The sequence below is a fragment of the Phascolarctos cinereus genome, unplaced genomic scaffold (genome assembly GCF_003287225.1).
Source record: "Phascolarctos cinereus isolate Bilbo 61053 unplaced genomic scaffold, phaCin_HiC Scaffold_5;HRSCAF=322, whole genome shotgun sequence".
NCBI lineage: Eukaryota > Metazoa > Chordata > Mammalia > Diprotodontia > Phascolarctidae > Phascolarctos > Phascolarctos cinereus.
In genome coordinates, this window is record NW_027555958.1 from 10,104,499 (window position 1) to 10,121,112 (window position 16,614).

General features: G+C 43.9%; 2 protein-coding genes across 3 annotated transcripts in view; one reads left to right on the forward strand and one right to left on the reverse strand.

Moving 5' to 3' along the window:
- The window catches only part of LOC110198027 (uncharacterized), a 55,355-nt gene that overhangs the window by 21,038 nt on the left and 17,703 nt on the right, over positions 1 to 16,614 (forward strand). The gene's annotated exons all lie outside the window — the stretch shown is intronic.
- OTOS (otospiralin) lies at positions 8,439 to 15,374 on the reverse strand. Of its 2 annotated transcripts, none has more exons than XM_020972123.2 (4): positions 15,228 to 15,374; positions 14,693 to 14,775; positions 13,895 to 13,921; positions 8,439 to 8,873 (listed from the first exon to the last, which is right to left on the reverse strand). In XM_020972123.2, the coding sequence occupies exons 2-4, from the start codon at positions 14,748 to 14,750 to the stop codon at positions 8,689 to 8,691; spliced, it is 270 nt and encodes an 89-aa protein (XP_020827782.1). In that variant the 5' UTR covers positions 14,751 to 14,775; positions 15,228 to 15,374; the 3' UTR covers positions 8,439 to 8,688. The 2 variants fall into 2 exon arrangements, with proteins under 2 accessions (XP_020827782.1, XP_020827781.1); XM_020972122.2 differs by having other exon boundaries at positions 15,180 to 15,374.

Sequence of the window (16,614 nt, forward strand, 5' to 3'; positions counted from 1 at the left end):
AATCACAGAGGGGATGGCACCATCAGCTGGGGGAACCTGGAAAGGTCTCCCGCAGAATGTGGGATCTGAGCCTTCTTGGAGGTAGTCAGGGAAACTAAATGGCAGAGGTGAGAAGTCACAGCATTCCAAATGTGACAGTCAGATGGCACCATGACCCAAAAATGGGGGGTGGTGGGTCGTGTGTGTGCGTGTGCATGTGTGTGTGTGTGTGTGTGTGTGTATGTAATTTCAAGGAGGCCTGAGTAACTAGGTTAGGAATTGAGTTCATGGAGCAGAATAAATCTAGAAAGGGGCCAGGCTGCCAAGTTTAAAATGTCAAACTAAAGACTATATTTAATCCTAAAGTTAATGGAAATAAATGCTTGTTGACAAACACCTGGAGTTGACTGAGTAGTGGAGTGACAGCAGACCTATACTTCAGGAGATTCAGTTTACCTGAGTCGAGGCAATGAGAAAAGACTTAAAGCAGGGAGACCATTGGAAGCTCACTGCTGTTCTACAGGCGAATGGAGACTGGCAGTGATGCGATAAAACCTTTAGAAAGACAGAATGTTCTCCTTTGAGCAACAACGTTGTCAGTGGCATTCTGTTCTACATTAAGAGTCATCTTGAAATATTTGAGTCCTGTGGTTTTCTGAGCACAGTAAAGGCCAAGATGAAAAGGAACTGATCAGTAAACCATTTGCTAAGCACCCAAATGTGCCAGGTGCAATTTGCAAAAACAAGACCTACTTCCAAGTTAGTCATGAGAGCTTTCTTCAAGAATTTGATTGGCTGTCAAGTCAGAGGCATCAGGCATGTTCTGCTTGCCCCCCAGAGTCAAAACTCAGCAAGGGGATGGGACGCATTGAAATATTTTTCAGCTGATAGTAAGGAAATAATTCCTAATGATCAGAACTGTCAAAAGAGGAATGGGCTGCCTTAGGAGATAGTGGGTTACCTTTAAGGAGTCCTCCTCAAGTCAGGCCCCAGCAATCTAATAATTGTGTATGAAGCACTTGCTAGCCAATGCAGCTGGGAAGACAAAAATTAGGGTTTTAGGTCTGTGTGGGAAATAGGATGGCTGCAAAGTTGGCTGGAGCAGATGACGGTAAGCAAGCAGCATGGTTGTTGCATTTACAGCTCATTCCACTCACCAACAGAGAAAGTTTGAACCGAGGTGGGAATTCCAAAACTAAGATTCATTCCCTCTGTGACTGGAGGCATTTTTCTGTCTGTCCAGTGGTGCTACGTTAGGGAGGGAGAAGTGGTTTGACGTCAAGGCAGATGGAAAGACGTCTGGACTGGATTGCTGTAAGTGATGTTGAGCATGGTCTCACCTACTGTTCTGGGACCTCCTAGATATGGGGGTGAGTTCAGTTTTCAATTCAGCAACATCTGCATCAAATAGGCCAGGCTAGCTTTGCAAATCTAAGGTCCCTGCCATATAACTGAGCTAGTTATGCCTTAAAAAAAAATCAATGAGACCAGCTTTAAGACTTCAGTGGGTCCAGAGACTAGGTATTGATCCACTGACATAACTTTTTGGTCTCCTAAGTATAAAATCTAGTACAATCAGAGAGTCAGGGCTTCCTAGTTGCCTCTGCAGCTTCAAACCATTGCTCTTTGACAAAACAGAATGTCAGATTCGTCCACATGACAGTCCTTCACATACTGATTATGTCACCCCAATCACAGTCACCTAATTCTATGAAAAGCTTGACCTCTCATTCAAACTTTATATAGTGTTTGTTTATTCAATCAATTCAGAGACATTATATATAATATTTCTATTCTGCATTTCCAGATGTCAAAAACAATGTAGATGCTTAACCTGGTGTAGCCAGGATGGGATGACCCTGATATGGATATGATAGTTGAAAGGCACTTGAGCCCTCACCTTGCTTTTCCTGCTATTGCTGTATTTCCCTCTTAATTGTCAGACTGTGTTCTAAGGCAAACAAGAAGGTATTTTCTGCATAAATTAATAAAAATTAAAAATATTTCTTAATTAGCTCCATGTCCTCATTCCAGTTGGCCCGGAGAATCAGCTATTCTCATATATGCCTTTCCCTGTCTCAGACTTCCTGGTCTTCTGTTTAGACAACACCAGTGTTAGTGCTCGTGTTATTTTTACAATAGCAAATTATAAATATTTGTGATGTATTAGCAGTAAGAAAAGTTCACAGAGTCACTTCTGCACGGAAAGACAGATCAGGTTATTCCCATGACTCAATCTTGGAAACAGGATGGTGATCCAAGTCTGTCTGGAATTCTCTGTGGGATGTCTCTTGTAAAATAAGATTACACTCAGTTCTCTTCACTAATGGCTGAATCTTGTCCTGCTCTCATGGATTCTTCACAGTTCCAACCTCACAAAAATGATCATTAAAAACTGACAGTTTCTCACAAGATGGTGGCTCATCCCCCTCTCACAGAGGAAAATTGTCCTCTTTTCTCTCAGGAAAAAAGCTATTTAAGTGGGGTTCCCTTACACTACGTCACTCCTTTTGCAACAAGTTAACTGTTATCCTCCCAGTATTCTTTTCCCCCTTAAATGAACAGTCATCATGTCAGAGATGGAGAGAGCAATTTAAGTTAGAGAAAATAGAACTTGGGTCAATCTGTTAGCAAAGAAGACCTCACTGAAATGTGGTTTTTCTCCTGAGGCTTAAGAGATTCTGTGTTAGAACTGGGGGGATTATTTACACCAAGACTGCAATCATATACAGGAAAACAACGTCGAAAGACTAGTGATTTCTTGGGCACAGTTCCAAACTGCTCTCCAGAATGGCTGGACCAATTCAATGATTTTGTTAATATGGTGAAGTCCCTCTACCAATGCAGGTTGGAATGAGCAAATGGCCAGGGACGCTTTATGATCTCATTGGCCCTCTTCAAACTAAGGACAAACAACAACGTGCAAGGGAGGGTGGCACAGCAGAGGAATGGGAGTTTGGGACTCAGGACCTGGATTCAAATCCTAACTCTTCCATTACTACCCCTGGGACCTGTAGCAAGTCAACTTCTCTAGGATTCTATATCTATATCTACATCTATAATGTCATTTAAGGTCCCTTCTAGCCCTATATCTATAAGCCTATTTTTCCCCCCATAGTCACATCAGGTTTGGTGTGTGTGTGTGTGTGTGTGTGTGGTGGGAATTTGATGCATTTGAATAGGCTCATTTATGTTTGGGGTTTTGGGGGGGGAGGGTTGAGGCAATCGGGGTTAAGTGACTTGCCCAGGGTCACACAGCTAGTAAGTGTCAAGTGTCTGAGGCCAGATTTGAACTCAGGTCCTCCTGACTCCAAGGCTGGAGCTCTATCCACTGTGCTACCTAGCTGCCCTAATAGGCTCATTTATGACACGAATGATAGAATCGTAAATCTCTAACTCAGAAGAATCTTAGGGGCCATCTGATCAAATCTCATTTTTACAGAAGAAACCAGGTTCAGAGAGGTTAAATGTCAGATAAATAGTAAATGGCAGAGCTGAAATTAGAACTCAGGTCCTATATCTGCAAATTCAACCATCTTTCCAATGTATTCCAATACTAGCAAGTATTTCAACATGGGTAGAAGATGTTAAGTCCAGATTAATATTTCCCTACAAACTCTGTCTGTGACTTATAGAGACCCATGCTCCTGTGTCTTTTATTTCAGCAACAGTACCCAAAATATGAAGCAAGCAAAAATACCAACAGTCTTGCCAGAAACTATATTTGAAAATAGATCTGTTTGTTATTCTTTGGAGAACACTTGGACTGTTCAAAGCACCAGGCTCCCTTGTTCAGCTGCCCACCTCTCCCCAGTGAGCATAGTATGTGCCCAGAGCCCCAGCACACTTGCAGTTTGTCCCAGCAACTATTCATTCTAGATAAATATTCACACAGCTTCTGAACAAGAAGTTGCTTACTTTGCTTTTAAACAGAGTTGTGCAATTTAATCATGGACTTTTGAATATCATAACTGGCAGTATTAACTTCTCATGGGTGCCTGGACCTGATTTCCAAGCAAACCATAAACAAGAACGAATTAAGTAGAAGAAAAGATAGGCATCTGGAGATGCCATTAAATAAGTCAACAATTTATTCTAATTATTGATACACTATTAAGGAGGAAATTAACTTCATCATTGTATGCCATTTTGTCCGCTACAACACCTAGCCATGGGAGAGTGCTTAATGAATGCTCGTTATGTATATTGAATTAATGAAATGCTCAAGGGAGTTATGGCTGGAGACTTAGCTATGCAAGAAGGAAGGAGGTCATCGCATTTTACTAAAAAGTAAGAATACTTTTATGAGAAGTACAGAGTTTAAACACTGACATTCTGTGTCATGCTCCTTAGACACAAATCTTGGATCGCCACACATTTGTAATAATTAGATTACACAGAACAATAAAAATTGTAGTTCACAGTTTCTGTCATTCTTTGGGATTTGTGAAGTACGCTACATGGAAGATCTTGTTGGACATGAGATATCTGTAGCAGGAGGATGGAAGCCCATTAAATCATGAGTATAACCCACACACAGGGACAAGGACATTTCTACTCATCTGATGAATAAACTGGAACCAGAACTGAACAAGTTACATCCTTTTGGTCTAAATGTCACATGTGTAAAATGATGACCATGACATAATTATGAGCTGGGATACAAGACGTTTTGTTGCTAACTGAATTGAAAGAAGAGTAAATATTGGTTGTATCACCGCCCCCAAAATCTAGCAGAAAAACTGCATTACCTTCTTCTCCTTGGCAGGCTCTGGTGCCCACTTGATTTGATTTTTCCAGACAAGTGAATGTTTTAAAAATTCTATGTGTTTTATTTTTGTGGAGGCTTAATTGTTTGCTATGTGAAAAATGCCTACATTTCTCTGGTTCAATTTTAATTTCTACGGAAGTAAGACTGTGTATTGTTGTTGAGTCTTCTCAGTCGTGACCAACTCTCCATGACCCCATTTGAGTTTTTCTTGGCAAAGATACTGGAGTGGTTTGCCATTTCCTTCTCCAACTTGTTTTGCAGATGAGGAAACTGAGGCAAACAGGGTGAAATGACTTGTCCAGGGTCACACAGCTAGTAAGTGTCTGAGTCTAGATTTGAACTCAAGTCCTACTGACTCCAGGCCCAGGGCTCTATCCACTGCACTACTTAGCTGCTTTTTTATTTAATTACTAGCTCAACCCACTTAAGGGTCTTTGTGGTTCTTGATTTTCAAAAGCAACAGTACAGGTCAAATTCTATTCCAACAAACTTTATTCCTTCTTTTAATTATTTTTATTCTGTACATAACTTGCTTTGTATATATTTGTCTGCATGTTATCTCCCCCATTAGACTGTAAGCTCCTTGAGGGTGGCACAGTGCCTGGCACATAGTAGGTGCTTAATAAATGTTGACTAATTGATTGATATGGAGGCTACTTCAAAGCCTTCTTCTGTGGCCCATAAAGCATGTGCTTTGTGGATGTGCTCACAACAGAATTCACTATTGCCTCATGAAAGTGAAAAGTCTTTATTATCCTGGGTACTAGGAATTAAATTAATCCCTCACCACAAGGAACATAATTTGGATCAGGATTTTCTTTTCTATATATCCTGGGATGTTATAATGACTGTATGACAGTCAAAACAAATATTGTTTCTAGTTCTGTGGCACAGTACAGAGAGGAACCCAAGGTCAGCGGCTATCCTTGGTGAAAATCTCAATCTGATTCCTTCCCAAGATCTGTGATTTCATCCTTGTGTGTATTCTAAAGAAGACTGTGACCCCTTCATGCCTTACTAGCTAATCTTCCTGAGGTGCTGTAGTCTAAAGAAAGCTAGCTGCTAAGCAGCCTTCTGGGAATGAGCTCTCTGGCTGGTCCTTGGATGACAAGCATTCTGTGCTACGCTCATTTTGGTAGGTGAGATCAGCCACAGCTTGTACATCAGTGGCATAACCTTGGAACACTGAGTCACTGCTGTGTCCCAATCAGCCATCAGAGGAGGGCTGTCTCAGAGGTCCCTGAGGAAGCTGCAGCTGTCAAAGGCGTCCCTGCAGGGAAGGAGAGTGTGATTTCCTTTACCTTATTTTATTCTGTAAATGGGTATCTGAACTATCCTATGGTCCAGATTTCCAATATCACAAAAACATGTAACATGGACTTGATGAACTATTAAGAAGAAATGTCATCCCAAATTATAATATCATTACTGTTAAAGAAATCTGCATAAACTGTCATTTTCAGTGGCTTCCAAGGCCATCTAAAGTTCCATATTGCCTCCTGCTTAGCCAATGAGTTAAACGTTGCAAGAAAACACAAAAAATGAGTCATATGTAAATATTGAAAACCTAAAAATAAAACCTCTACCATTTACTATTTCTGTTTCTGAGTCACCACACAGAATTGTATATATCCCCAGTGATAAAATTTAAAATTAACAGTTATACTTTAAGAAAGAGATGTAAACAATTTCTAAGGTGTTAGGCATTATCTCTTGTCATCTGCACCAGTGAATGGGCACAGTGTCACAGCTAATCCAATCCAGAAGTAATGGTATTGGGCATTGGCATCAGTTTTGGCACTTACAGCTGAATGTGAGTGTTTATAAATATGTAGCTATATCACACATATATAGAACACAGCTGACATCTATATACTGTTTTAAAGTTTGCAAAGTGCTCTACATATGTAAATCATTTGATCCTCAGAGTGAGCATTTATAAAACCATAAACAAATAAAAGACTTTTAGGAGAAGGGGGGAAAGTTGTTTGGCTTCTTTACTATAGCTAGCCTCCTTGTTCTCTACTCTGCATGAGACGCATCCTTGGAGATCTGGCCAAGCCTCACCCCTCTAGCCTTGGCAAAGCACCTCCCTAAGTGAGCTGTGGGTTCCTGAAATTTGAAGTCTTTATGGTTCATGTCTTCCCTAAGCTTGGGCTGTAATTAAGCAGCTATAGCTTGCTTGTAGATACTGTAGAGGGGAGATGGGGAGACAAAAAGTAAGTTTAGAAGCTAGATCAAGTTACATCAGAGACTTTTTGCCCCTAAATTTCTCAGTGTTATTGAAGTCTGATTAAATTGAAATGCTTGAGCAGGTAATGAGAGGAGATGCAGGAAGCAGAAGCTGTAGCCAAAGAAAACCTTAGTGGAAAAAATGTGGGTATTTTTGGACTCTAACATGTCACCTCTCATGGTATATAGAGATGAATAGAAGCAACCGAAGAATGATTTCCAGACTTTAAACTGCAAACCCAGTCTTCGAGGACTATGGACTCTTGTCTTCTTTACTATTGACTTTTGCTTAACTATTTACTTGCTGTCTTCATTAATAAAAGCACGGTCAGAAATCAAGCCAATCGACTGTCTTCTCAAAAGGAATGCAAGAGGGAAAACCTTTGATACATTCTATGACTTTCATAAGAAAAAGAGAAAGCCAGAAAGAGTCTCCTTTGGATCAAAAACCAGCCACCCTAAAACCGCTGCCTGCGACATCACCCCCACTTCTGCTAAATTAAAGCTTTCAGGTCTTCAAAGGAGATGCCCGTGAGACCCGAGACTGAGAGTCCTCCAAAGGCATCATCTGAGGTCATGTCATGAGGGGATGGCCAAAAGCACTTATTCATTTTTAATCCATTTTGATTGATTTTATTTTGTTTTACCTACATGTCCCAATGTAGCTTTCCCCTCTCTCCTGCCCAAAAAATTTAGGTAATTAGCCTAACATCAGATCAGGATCTGAATCCAGGTCCTCTGAGCCCAAATCAGCACCCTGTCTGAGGCACCATCCTGCTTCTTCTGTTCCAATCTCTTTCCAATGCAAGAGTCTGCTTCACAAGGTGCAGGACACACGCTCAAACTTCTATTTGAACCATTCCAGTGACGAGGACCTCACAACCTCTGGCAGCAGCCCTTCTTCGGTGGCTGATTGGGACACGGCAGTGATTCAGCGTTCCAAGGTTATGCCACTGATGTACAAGCCCTGGCTCTGGTGGAATGGTTCTAATTGCTGGAAAGTTCCTTGCATTGAGCCAAAATCCACCCCACACAACCCTCTTCATTTCCCTTCATTCTGCTGTCTAAACAGAATGACTGATTACACTTACAAATAGCCTTTCAGTTCTATATCCCTGTAATACCTCTGTCTTTTCTTAAGGCTAAGCGTCCCGGATTGCCCTCCATCATTCTTCATCCGACCTGCTGTCTAGACCCCTCACCATCTTGTTCACGTTCCTCCGAACTTGGTGGGGCTCACTGGCATCGCTCAGGGTGGGGCAGACAGATCGCAGCGCCCTGCTCCAGAGTTAGTCTGACCAGGGCAGGAGAGCGTGGGACTCCCCGCTCCTGTCCTCCCTATGTTAAACTTCCATCAGAATAACTAAGACCGAGCTGCCCGTTGGTGGCCTCTTTGTTCTTTTAGGGTTTCCCAGATCACATTTTCACCCTTGACAAACGCAATACAATAGTCCATTCAAAATGTCTTTATTAATATTTTAGCACAAAGATTGCTCCAAGAAATCAACACTAATGTTATTTGGAGCTTTATAGAGAGGAAAATAGCACTGTACTAATGACGGGGGTCCCCCTCTAGAAGCATTGTTTCTATTTAATCGAGTGTTTACTAAGTGTTTATGTTCTGGTCGTGCATTTTAGGAGGAAAGGAAATTGACCCGTTGGCTTGAAATTCCTTGGTCTCTGTTCTAGGGAGCCTGGAAAAAGATTCAGTCTTCCTGGTAAGGGACATCGTAACCCAGGGTGGTGCCCAGGGGAAAATGAGCAAAGAAGGTCCGGGCCAGATCATTGATCTGATGGTAGGCTCCCAGCGTCTGGAAGTATTCGAAATAGGACCAGAAGTCTGTGGTGGAGAAAGGCCAGTAGGGCAAGGCCGGCAGCTCTGCGAAGGGATCTAGTGGAAAGAGAAAATAACAATAATAGCTAACAATCCTATAGCAAAGCTCTTTACACATATTTGATCCTCATACAACCCTAAGAGGTAGGTGCTGTTGTTATCCTCAGGTGGGAAAGGTGAGAAAGCTGAGAAAGCTGAAGCCCAGAGACGTTCAACGACTTGCCCACGGCCACACAGCCAGGAAGTACTTGAGGCAGGATTCAAACTCAGGTCTTCTGGCTCCCAGTCCCACACACTATGCACCCTGCCCCCAGCTGGCCCCACTCCGCAGCAGGCTAGATACCCAGAAGAGATCATGCCAAGGCATCTTGAATGGAGAGGAGACATCAGGGACCTCTTAGCTCAATCTCCCCATTTTACGGATAAGGAAATGGAGGCCCAGAGAGGTTGCCCAGGGTGACAGTAAGGGGCAGAGGCCGGATTCAGACCCAGGCCCTCTGAGTCCCTGTGCCACGGATCTAGGGCAGCAGGTCTTTTTAGAATAATTTTTGATTTGGCAGAAAGGACGTTGTTCTTGGTGTTAAAAGACCTGAGTCTGAGACACTTAGTAGTTGTATAACTTCAGAAACATCACCTTCATTTGTTGAACCTCAGTGATCTCATCTGTGAAATGGGGACAATTTTTTTTGGGGGGTGAGGCAATGGGGTTAAGTGACTTGCCCAAGGTCACACAACTAGTAAGTGTCAAGTGTCTGAGGCCAGATTTGAACTCAGATCCTCCCCCCTCCAGGGCCAGCGCTCTATCCACTGTGCCAACTAGCTGCCCTGGCACAATACTTCTTACACGGCCTAACTTGGGGGCAGACCTCGATGTGTGGTTGTCAAAATAGGAATTGTTGTGACTGTGGGCACAATGGCAGAAGACACTATTCTGCCTTATTTGGAGCTCCCAGAGTTGGGAGAGAGGAGACCCACAAGGGGCAGTAGGGGGCACCATAGTGCACAGAGCACCAGGCCTGGAGTCAGGAAGACTCACCTTTGTGAGTTCAAATCCAGCCTCAGACACTTCCTAGCTGTGTGACCTTGGGCAAGTCACTTCACCCTGTTTGCCTCAGTTTCCTCATCTGTAAAATGAGCTGGAGAAGGAAATGGCAAACCACTCCAGCATCTCTGCCAAGAAAACTCCAAATAGCATCACAAAGAGTCAGGTATGACTCAACAACAACAGAAGACCTACATGGGTGGCACAAGAAAGGAACAACACAAAATGTAATATGACTGAGCGCTTGTACGTGTCGTCCAAGCAAGAAGGGCCATGGGACATGAGAGAATAAAAATAATAGTTAATATGTCTATAATCCTTTAGTCTGAAAAGTACTTTACACATCTCATTTCATCCTTACAGGACCCCTGGAAGTAGGTGCTATTGTTACCACCATTGTACAGATGAGAAAACTGAGGCTGAGCCCAAGTGTTTTGTCTAGAGTCACACAATTGATAAATGTTTAAGGTAGGATCTGAATTCAGAGCTTCCTGACTCTGAGTCTAACACATCAATCTCTACCTAATTGCCCCTGGTGAGAGGCTCTCAAATCTTCAGAAATAGAAGGGTCTGGATGGAGAGAGGAGGGAACCAGCCACACAAACAGAGGTGCAGAGCGGGAATGAGCAGAAGGTGCCTGATGGCGTGGAGCCTCAGTGATCTCTGAAGGGCCATGGGTTCATCTATCTGGACTTGGCAGGGATCCCAGAGGTCATTCTACAGTGGAGGAGACTGAGGCTCACAGAGGTGCCTCAGCTGGTGGGACTTGGGCAGGATCACCAACTGGTCAGCAGATCAACCACCAAGCATTTATTAAGTGCCTGCTGTGTGCTAGGCCTGTGTTAGTCTGGGCTAGGGATACAGAAACAAAAAATAAATCGGTCTTAATCTCAAGGAACAGAGACAAGGAATGAATGCACGACCTTCCTGTTATCCCTGCCCAAAGTTAACTTGGGCGTCCAAAGGTATGAGGGAGGTTGCTGGGTGTTTTCAAAGCTTTGGGATCTGGCCTCCTGGGGGCAGTATGGTAGAGAGGAAAGATTGTTAACTGGAATGGGAGAACCCGGGTTCAAACCCCACCTTGGATGCGCATTCCCTCTGTGTCCTTGGGCAAGCCTCAGTTTCCTCAGTTGTCAAATGAGGGGGTTGACCTAGAGGATCTCTGAGGCCCTAGGAGATGTTTCAGAAAAGGCCACTGGACTCTGAGGTTAAACAATATGGAATCTGATCACAGGAGGGTAGCCAACCTCTGCCTCCTCTGAGGATGGAAAAAGGAACCAGGCGAACACAGAGGAAGCCACTTCTGTCACAATGGAGAGGAGTCAGAACCAGCCATCTAGAGAACGGCTTTCATAGAAACAAAAGGTAGATGTGAGCAATGAGGTGGTAAGGGATGGTGGCTAGAGCACTCTACCTGAAGTTGGTAAGATCTGGGTTCAAATCCCGTCTCAGACACTCACTAATTGTATGCTCCTTAACCTCCGTGTGCCCAGATCCCTCAAGAGTAGGTCTGGCCACAGTGGAGGGACCCAAGGAGCAGCTGTTGGCCATCGATTCATGCATAGTCCCCTCATTTCATAGCACTTCTCACCTAGGGCTGTAATTCCCCATGAATGAACGAGGTAACTTAATACCGAGAAGCCCAAATGGGATTGCCAAGTCCTTTAAAATTCACAACATTCAAAAGAAACCGAGCTGGTTCTGTCTAACTAAGCGCCCCCACTTTGCCGCACAGTCTCCAGGGAAGGGAGATACACAAAGCCAGGACAGAGCACTTGGGCCCCGTGGTCTGGGACGGGAAGCAGAAACTGCTGACCTTTCGCTTTAGAGAAGCGCCCGGGGGCTGGCATTCGGCAAAGCAAACGATTCTCAAAGAAGAAAATCTTTATTCCTGAAGGGAGCTGCGCTGTAGTAGCTGCACTGTAACGGGGAGAGGGCCACGCCGGGAAACCTGCTGCTGGACGCACCCCGCGGGCCCCGCGTGACCAGAGCTGGTTTATTTACAGGCTCCCTCCCGCGCTGTCCCGGCTACGCGCTCAAGCAGGGGGCAGGGACAGCTGCAGCCGGTCCTGAATGCAATCATGGGAAATCAGCGGCCGTGGGCCTTTAGTCCGTGGGGGTCAATCCACCCTAACTCAACTTCTTACCGGCTTTCTGGGGTGTAGTGCTGGGAGGGAGCTTAGGCACCATGGGCTTTCACCTCCTCCTTTGACTCAACCAAGACCAGGGAGGGTCACGAGGGGACCAAGTAGTAACTGGAATTCTGGCCACGAGTCCCGTTCTTTCTCACTTTGCCTTTTAGAATCCCCTGATTCCTTTAAGATTTAGCTCAAGCACCTATTGGTTCATGAAGGCTTTCCCGATGCCCTCAGCCCTGGAGTCTTTGCTCCCAAAATGACCTTGTATGTATTGTGCACATATTCTGTGCAACCTTATTAATGCCTAGAATGTCAGCTCTCCCAGGAGAGAGATGGATTCATTTTGGGTTTTGTACCCCTGGTATCTAGACCAGTATAAGATTTAATTAATCCTTGTTGCTGAGTTGCATCCAATGCTTTGTGACCCCATTTGGGTTTTTCTTGGCAGAGATACTGGAGTGGTTTGCCATTTCCTTCTCCAACTTATTTTACAAATGAGGAAACTGAGGCAAACAGGGTGCAGTGACTTGTCCAGGACCACACAGCTAGTACGTGTCTGAGGCTGGATTTGAACTCAGGTCCTCCCGACTCCAAGCCTGGTGCTCTGTCTATTGCACCACCTGGATGCTTCATTGATTGCTTAACCACTTACTTTTTGTGACTTCTTTGGCTTCAGGTTCTGGGCCAAAAAAGCTTTCTCGCCCTGAAATCCGCCAAGCCTCGTGCCTAAATCCCACCATTAATGCTTCATGTCTTTGCTCTTTGTGCTGTTCCCTCTGGGCCCCTCTTTTAAAACATAAATTCTTCTAGAAGGAAGAGCCAGCCAAGTCCCTAACACTTGAATCATTCATCTAGAATTAGAAACGACCTCTCCTAATCTACCCTCTTATTTTACAGATGGGGAAACTGAGCCCCAAGGGAATGAAGTGACTTGCCCAAGATCATACAGCCATTGCCAGGAGTGGGATTTGAACCCAGTTCCTCTGACCCGAGTCAGTGCTCTTTCTACTGGACCATGATATGACTTAGAAGACTGAGAAATGAGGCTGTGATAAAAACACACATTTCTCTGGCCATGGGAGTTTTTGCAAAGTGTTTCCTCTCCAGTAAGGAAAGTAGTATAGATATCTTCATCCCCATTTCACGGAGGAGCACAGTGTGTCCCAAAGACATTGACTGACTTGCCTGTGACAGGCAGCACAGTAAGTCTCAGAGCTGGGCTCAGACCTACATCTCCTGACTCCCAGTTAAGCATCCTTACCACTTCTAGCACGCTGTCAGCTATAAGAGGACATTGAATGGGAATGAGGAACCCAAGGACCACAGAAGTCTAGATCTAGAAGGGACCTCAGAGGCCACTGAGTCTCACCCTCCTCTTTGACAGATGGAGAAACCAAGACCCAGGCAATTAGAGTGGTTTGCTCAAGGTACCAGGCAGGATTTGGACCCGGCTCCTCGCGCTCCAAACTTGGTGTTTCTTCCATACTACCCTAGCACTGGAGGGGAGCCAGCATGGCGGCCAAAGAGACAGGAAACAGAGGGCACCACAGGCCAACTTTGGCCCTGGCCAGGTTTTCCCCTCCCCCATGCTTCCTGCTCCAGGGCCCCGGCTCTTCACACATATCAGCCATTTTATTTAGAGAGTCCCCCAGAGACTCATGCTTTCCCAACCTGAAGTCTGGTGGGGCAGCCTAGAGATTCTAGACACCAATGACAATGCACACAGCCACTTAATATATTTATGGCCACTATTTCCATCTGCCTAAAATAAGATGGAATGTTTCCCCCTTCCTAGGTTTCCTCCTCACCGCCCCATCACCCCTGACCCATTTTCTAATTCTGTCTTTTTAAGAAACATTCACACAGAGAGATGTAAGAAGTGAGAATCATCCCGTTACCTCCATCCTCCTGGACTGGCTTGGCACCTACAAATAAAGAAGAAATACATCACTTGGGGGGAGAGGAAGGGGGGAGTCTACAGGAAGGGTAAGAACATGACTGACAGCTAGCTCTGTGTCAGCTTCTGGAGCCACCAGAAAGAATCCTTCATGTGCAAAGGCCAAGGATGTTGGGAGGCCCCAAAATGGGAATTAACATAGATGTGTCAGCTAGAAAGAGCAGGGAAGCCTGCCACAGCACTTTTTAGAGTAAAGAGGCAACAGGTGGCACAAATATGGTATTCTGAAGGTTTCTCAAAGCAGTTCATGCACGTTCTTTCATTTGAGTAGAAAAAACACCCAAGCTGGAGTCAGACGACCTACCTCCGTGACCTTGGGAAAGTTACCAAGGAGTCTACCAGCCTCCCTGGAACTCAGTTTCCTCATCTGTAAATCTAAAATGATCTTTATATTTTAAAAAAATCATTTTTCAACATAAGCTTCTGAGAGCAGGCTCTGCTTCTTTTATCTTAGTTATCTCAGCATAACCAGTCACTGGCTCACAGCAGGCACCCTAAGGTCCTTCCCAGCCAGTGATCAGCAATCCTCCCAATAGCCCCAAGGTAGATGCTGTTATGGTTATGGCTTTGCCCAAGACAAAACTGAAGCTCCCAGTGGTTAGGTGCCTCACCCAAGCTTAGAAAGCTCCTGAAAATCTGCCATTAGATTTGAGCTGAGTCTTCCTGACTCCAAGTAAGGAGCTTTACTCACTCTGCCTCTAACCACCCCATGTGTTAGCGTTCTCAGAAGCCAACTCACCTATGAAAGCCCCCATCAGCAGGCAGAGGAAGAGCTGGCTGACAATGCTGAATTTCATCTTCCCTGGAAATCTCAAATGGCAGCTGTCCAACAGGTGAGAAAGAGACTGTCATTACTATCCACGCATTTCTTTAAAACTAATTTAAAACTTTTTTATTGATGCTTTTTACATTCCTACCCCTTCCCTAATGACACTGTATCCCCTCAAACACTCACATCACAGAATCCTCCCTTATAAACAAACCAGCAGATGGACCATGACAATACATTTCTGGCAGCTTGCTGAGTAAGCAATGGTTGCTAAAACCTTAAATCTCTTTATGGAAACAATCTCTCATTATTTTCATAGCAAGGGTGAATTGAATAGAATTACTAAAATATGCTTTCTCCCTTCCTCATGTTTTTCCATCCATATATTTCTTTTTGAGAGGTTAAGCCTTAGTCCTCAAGCCTGTGCATTTGAGTCTAGAAATCCGAGAAATTGTACCTTTGTTTTTCCCCTGAGGTCCGTCCCAGTTTTTATCTCAAAAGTTACCTCTCGGCTGATTCAGCAGTCTGGCTTGAATGGGCTTCTGTCAGTGGTATAAAGAGGTGGCTCTCTTTCCAAAGGCAAAGGGCTAAGGAAAGGAGACGTCACTTCTGGAAGCACCAATTGGAAGTTTTCCTTCTTCAAAGAATTGGAATGTAGTTCATCGTAAGACCGCTTGTGTTTAAAAAAAAATACGGAAATCATCTCTGACAGATCACAACTGTGAATCCAAAGCACACAAGGAAGGAGATTCTTGAAAGGAATTCCCCTGGGCTTCTTCACTTTTTTTGTGTTGTGAACTCCTTCTGTGGGCCCCACTTCAGAGTTAAATTTTTAAGTGCAATAACAAAGGAAACCAATTATACTGAAATACAGTTATCAAAATATTTTTTAAAAAAAGTTTATGGACCCCAGGTTAATCCTTGTTTAAAGGTTCTCAGGCTGCACACAATGTTGGCAAATTGAAATCTAATTTAATTAATTTTATTAAATTAACTAATTAAAATCTAATTGTATCATTGTTGGATAGTTGGAAGGGACTTTAGAGAATGAAGCATGAATCCCATCCCATAACATTTCTGATATTCGTAGCTAGGGTAGTTGGGCAGGTGAGATTTGGGATCTCTGAGTATTTAAGTACTAGACATTGAATTAAAATATAAAGGTTCTAATGACTCACCATCCCTCCTCCCAACATGTGTTAAATGGGCTCAAATGAAGTAAAAGCATCAGAGTCCCAGACTGTAGGAGTTGGACCCGGACACTGCCGCCATGTGGACCAGCCCATTCATAGAGGGCATCTCTACTTTAACCTACCTAACAAGTGGCTTGAGGAGGCAGCCCTTTCCTCTTCTGAGAGCTGCCTGCGTTGTTCTGATGGTGTTATGGGAGACATAGCTCCTCTTTGAGTTCTTGTGGAAGGTTAGTGATGCTGAAATAAAGCTACCAACACACCAAAATTAGTACTAAGAACCTAGGGGATACAGAAAAATAACCCCTGAACCAAGATTAGGATTCTAAGAAGGCTTCTTAGAGACAAAATTTTGTCAGAGTGACAGAGAAATAATTCCTTTAAATATTGCAATCTCATACATTCTTTTAGGCTATGAAAGTTAAAAAAAAAAGACATTCAAAATCCCACGATTCCTTCAAAGTCATAAAAGTTGAACAAATTTCATTAAGCAGAATCTGAAGCTCATATATCCCCTAAGGAAACAAACCTAAACAGACTCTACAGGTAAACTAAGTTAAGTTACTGATTAAACTACATTTGGAGAGTTCACAATGGGCTGCTTGAGAGGGGAGATTTACTTGTCACCAACACAACCAAGCAACTGAGGACAATTGGGATCCTTCCTGTAGCTTCTTATCTGAGGGATGTTTGAGGCCTTAA